Source organism: Austrofundulus limnaeus, unplaced genomic scaffold, assembly GCF_001266775.1.
Source record: "Austrofundulus limnaeus strain Quisiro unplaced genomic scaffold, Austrofundulus_limnaeus-1.0 Scaffold80, whole genome shotgun sequence".
Lineage (NCBI taxonomy): Eukaryota > Metazoa > Chordata > Actinopteri > Cyprinodontiformes > Rivulidae > Austrofundulus > Austrofundulus limnaeus.
In genome coordinates this window covers 1,299,784-1,304,589 of record NW_013952482.1, presented here as the reverse complement: position 1 = coordinate 1,304,589, position 4,806 = coordinate 1,299,784, and the positions used below count along the sequence as shown (strand labels likewise).

The window sequence follows — 4,806 nt, the reverse complement described above, 5'->3', positions numbered from 1 at the left end:
CTAAAATTCTGCTTCTTTATGCCATTCTTCTGCTTTTTTCCACTTTTTGTGCTTTATTCTGCTACTTTGTGCTATTTTTGCTTCTTACAGATGCTTTCTGTTATATTCAGCCATGTCCTGAAATTTTAGCTAAYGTTCAGCTGTYATTAGCTAAAGTTATCTATTTAATCTAAATATTTTTGCAGCTATTACAACTTAATTCTGCTAAGTTTAGCACACTTGTGCGCCTTATGCTTCTTTATGCTAATTAAAAAATATTCCAGTTACATTTAAGCTGTTTTATTGAAATTTTTGGCTGTTTTAGCAATTTTACTACAAACTGACTTATTTGTACTTTTTTGTGCCATTTATGTTTCTTATGGGTGTTTTCTGCTATATTCAGCTATTTTAGCTTTAAGCAGTTTTTTGCCATTTCTACTTTATTTAGGCTTTTTTTAAACTGTTTTTCTGCAAAATTAGCCTTTTTTTTTYTTCTTTGAGTTTTAGATTGGGACTCACATTGACACTTTTGCTAATAAATATTTTCAGCTCAATTTCAGCAGCTTTCAGTTTTAAGTTTTCAGCAGGATTCACACCAGCACACAGGAAATTCAAATTCTCTACACTAGAGACATTTAAAACAAAAACAATCAGGAAGTTTAAACTTTTTTTAAATATAGACCTAGTTTTTTACAAACAAAACTTAAATGAGTTCTCACATTTCAAAATTACCAAAATCAGGGCCTTAAGATCCTTACAAGCTGAACTGAAGGCAGCTGAATCTTTCATTATTCTTTTAATACATTTTGCTTCGCATCCAAAATTGTTTTAAATTATTTTAAGCTGAAAAGTGTGAAGTGTCAATCTTATAAACTGTGTTGGACTTTATGAGACTTGAACATTGATAAAGTCTTCAGAAATGAGGATAAAACGTTTAGTCTTTGACCCAGCGTACAGAATTTCAAACACTTCAAACCATACACAATATTAATATGAACTTTTTTTATTTAGACTTAAAACGAAAATACTTTAAACTTAAAGAAAAATGCAACACTCAAAATATGAAGTCAATTCTTTTTAGTAAAAAAAAAAGGGGGAACATGTTGGTAACAACACCTGCACTTTAGTCACATTTCCAACATATTTCACTTTCACACCACTACATTCACTCACCGACATGACAGTTACTTCAGCTTAGAGGAACAAAAACATGAAGACTGATTTGTCATTAAATAAACATCCTTAATTTACACAATCCAGTGTGGAAAACATTAAACCATCTGCTTCAAGAACACTACTAGACTCTTAAGTTTTAGCCCATTAATATTTCATTCCGTTACATTTTTTCTCTTTTTTCAGGCAGACAATAAAATAATCATTTAGCAAAGCTATAATCTTGCTTAAAATGGATGTTTAAACAAAAAATATTTGGTTTATTTTCCAACAAATGAAAAAAAAAGTACTATCCAAAACAAATAAGCACTTAAAAAAACTTTTTTAAAGTTGAGAATTATTAGAAATAACTAAGAATCATCATTTTGAGTTAATGTGCTAAAACATGCAAAACTGCTAGTAAAGTCCTCCAAAGAAAAAGAGCCAATTATTGAAATTTAAGCGATGACAGTCATTCAATATTTAAGCCCTGGCAAGCAAACTGCGGTGTCATCAAACCAAGACAAAATGATACGAAACAAACATTTTTATTTACAAACAAATCAAAAAGGAAGAGGAAAATCAATTCTTCTTCAACAAGAAGCAATCACATCCCTGAGTACARTGCTCGTTATTCTTATCAATTAGACTGATTGCTGTGTAATCATTTATCAGTCTTTTCAGGTCGGCTTTTAGCTGAATATATTGGGGGCTTTGCAACATCTCTCCAGAGTTCTTTGTGATCCCCATCAGCACTTTGAGAGACCCCAGCAGCCATTTCAGGCACAACAAATGCCCATCTCTGTTTGGAGCGGCAGCAGGAAGATGAACAGCGAAGCGGCTCTTGCTAGGGGTCAGGAACACCTGTCCCCSCTTAGAGGAGATCCTGGAGAAGAGGAGCTCACAGTTAGTTCTTAAAAAAAAATTACAGCCAAGAAGGTCATAACATTTGGCAATCAAGCCTCTTCACATGGAGCCTCTTCCTCTTTTTTCTCCTTCTTCCCATCTTCCTCCACCTCTTTTTCTTTGTTCTTTTTGTGTTTCTTCTTCTTGTGTTTGTGCTTGTGCTGCCGGGGCTCTCCGTCTTTATCCTGGCTGCTGCGTTTCTTGTGCTTGTGCTGCCGAGTCTCTCCTTCTTTGTCCTGGCTGCTGTGTTTCTTGTGCTTCTTGTGTTTTTTATCCTTCTTGTGTTTCTTCTTCTTCTTTTCGACTGTGGTGGTGGCGGCAGAGCCGCTGTGGTTGCTCGCAGACGGGCTGAGGGACTGCTGGTCTGGTGAGGGACTCTGGCTGCCGCTCCTCCCTCTCTCCAGCTCAGAGCCCTCGCCTTCGCTGTAGTCCGGCACGAACGCTGCCTCGTCTGTTTCGCGTGTCAGGTCGGAGCACAAGCGCTGCCTCCTGGGCTCGAGGTTACGACTCTCTGCTCCTCTGCCCTCCTCTCGTCCTCCTCCTCTTTTCTCCTCTTCTTTGGCTGAAGCTCGTCTCTCCTCTTTCGCTCCTCTCCCCTCCTCCCTCACAATTTTGGATTTGGGTGGTTTGTCCAAATCTGTGTGTGAAGTCCTGCCACCATTACCCTCCTCCCTCGGAGCTTTCCACTTCTCCCTCACAGCTCCTTTCTTCTCCTCCTTCGAAGCATCCCTGACTTCGCTCTTGATAGCCTTCGGGACTTCGTGTTGCCCCTCTCGTCGGCTCTTTTGCACCACCGGTGAGGGTTCTTTGGCGGGTGCAGCAGGACCATCCTCCAAGCCTTCCTCGTCATCTTCCCTCTCCCACTTGGAGCGTGGAGGTGCCTGAATGAGCGGCTCCTCTCTGGCCGGGCTGACACTCGGGCTGCGATTATGACTGCTCACAGGGCTGGACGAAGGCTGCTCTGCGGGCTTAGAAGATAAATTCTTCTGGTCTTTTTCTAAATCTTGCCTTTTCTCTTTAGTTGACCTGTGGATGAGGAGAGACTATTTTAGTCCACAGCAGAATGTAACTACTTTTAAACAACCAACCCGTTAATCATGGGACTTGGCACAAGCCTAAATGATTCAGTAACTGCTGTTATATAACTTGATTTAGATGCCAATACAATCAATCCAAGTGCAGCAAGTCTGCAGTTAAAACTGAAGCTGAGGTGTTTTAATTTTAAGAAGAATGTAACTTTTGTCAGTGGTGGGCACCAGTCCGCTAAAGCGCAAATCCGCTAATTGCGGACCTAAATATTTCGTTTGCGCTGTAACGGTCTTACTAGTTTTTTATAATTCATAAGCGAATTTGCGCTTTCTAAAATTAAAATGCAGTACCGCTAATAACTAATTTTCTACCAGTCATCATTATCTTGAACAGCGGAAGATATGGCTGTCGAATCACAACACACGTGATCTGTCCAACAGCAGATCTGTCCAACCATTTTTCTATGGCATATGCGTTTCTGAAGTTGTGGACCTAAATATTTTCATAAGCGCTTTAGAAATTGCGGAGCTAATTTTTGGGTTAGTGCTGCCCACCACTGACTTGTTGTCATAATTTATTATTTTTAGTTTTTATTCCATGGAACTAATTAGTCAGCAGTGATTGTGTTTTCATTGTATTTTTGGCTAAAAAAGGGCATTTATTTTCCTAAAGGGAAGCAGCAATCTAAAGCACCAATAACACCAGTAACCAGGAACTAATAAAATATTTAGACAGTTGTCGTTTGAATGTCCTTGAACAAACAGAAAAAATAGAAGTACATCCGACTTACTTAGAGCTCGCAGCATGGCTGGTTAAAGCCTTACGACTGATTCTGGGTTTTCTCTTCACGGCCGTCTCATGACCCTCTTTGGCTCCTTGAAAGGGCGGGGGGGAAAAAGAAGCAACGTTTTATAATGATTTTATTAAAAGGCAGGATCTGAAATTCAATCATCTTCTGCAGCAGTTTTACAGAGCTTTTAATTACCTTCTTTTTGTGCAGCAGCTGGTTTTTCTCCTGAGGGGGCACTCTTTGCCGTTCTGTCCTTGGATGYGCTCCTGGGAAATGAGAAAATATAATTACATCTATTAACAACTGTGTTTACAGAGAGAACCGGTCTATTAAGCTGTCTTCTGGTCGTAATTAGGGAACGTTGTTTGACAAACAGAAGAATACAAACCTGTCAGATTTAGTGATTCTTTCAGGCCCAATGCCTTTCTCCTTGGATGAAATGCTTGGTTTCTCCTGCTCTACCATTTTCTTGGTAATGGCAGATTTTTCTCCGATAGTCATTTTATCCACAGAGACAGACCTCCCTCCTCCACTTCCACCTGTGGAGCTTTTMCGTTCATTTTTTACCAACTTCTCTCCCTCTGTGTCTTTGTTTACTGCCTTCTGTGATCCTGATTCAGAAGCGTTGTCCTTCTCTCTGTCAGAACCCAAGTCTTTGATTCTGTCTCTGTCAGAACCCAAGTCTTTGATTCTGTCTCTGTCAGAACCCAAGTCTTTGCTTTTGTCTTTGTCAGAACCCAAGTCTTTGCTTTTGTCTTTGTCAGAACCCAAGTCTTTGCTTTTGTCTTTGTCAGAACCCAAGTCTTTGCTTTTGTCTCTGTCAGAACCCAAGTCTTTGCTTCTGTCTCTGTCGGAACCCAAGTCTTTGCTTCTGTCTCTGTCAGAACCCAAGTCTTTGCTTCTGTCTCTGTCGGAACCCAAGTCTTTGCTTCTGTCTCTGTCAGAACCTA

The 4,806-nt window shown here is 39.9% G+C and overlaps 1 protein-coding gene across 1 annotated transcript in view; it reads right to left on the bottom strand.

Annotated features, from left to right (window-relative positions):
- Window positions 1–966: 966 nt before the first annotated feature.
- Window positions 967–4,806, bottom strand: part of LOC106519666 (E3 ubiquitin-protein ligase RBBP6) — a 13,476-nt gene continuing 9,636 nt past the window's right edge. Inside the window, exons 15-18 of the mRNA XM_014011426.1 lie at window positions 4,245–4,803; window positions 4,052–4,122; window positions 3,857–3,941; window positions 967–3,063 (exon numbers count right to left, since the gene is read on the bottom strand). Of these exons, the coding sequence (XP_013866880.1) occupies window positions 2,088–3,063; window positions 3,857–3,941; window positions 4,052–4,122; window positions 4,245–4,803 (1,691 nt within the window). The 3' untranslated portion in view covers window positions 967–2,087. The remainder of the gene's footprint in view (window positions 3,064–3,856; window positions 3,942–4,051; window positions 4,123–4,244; window positions 4,804–4,806) is intronic.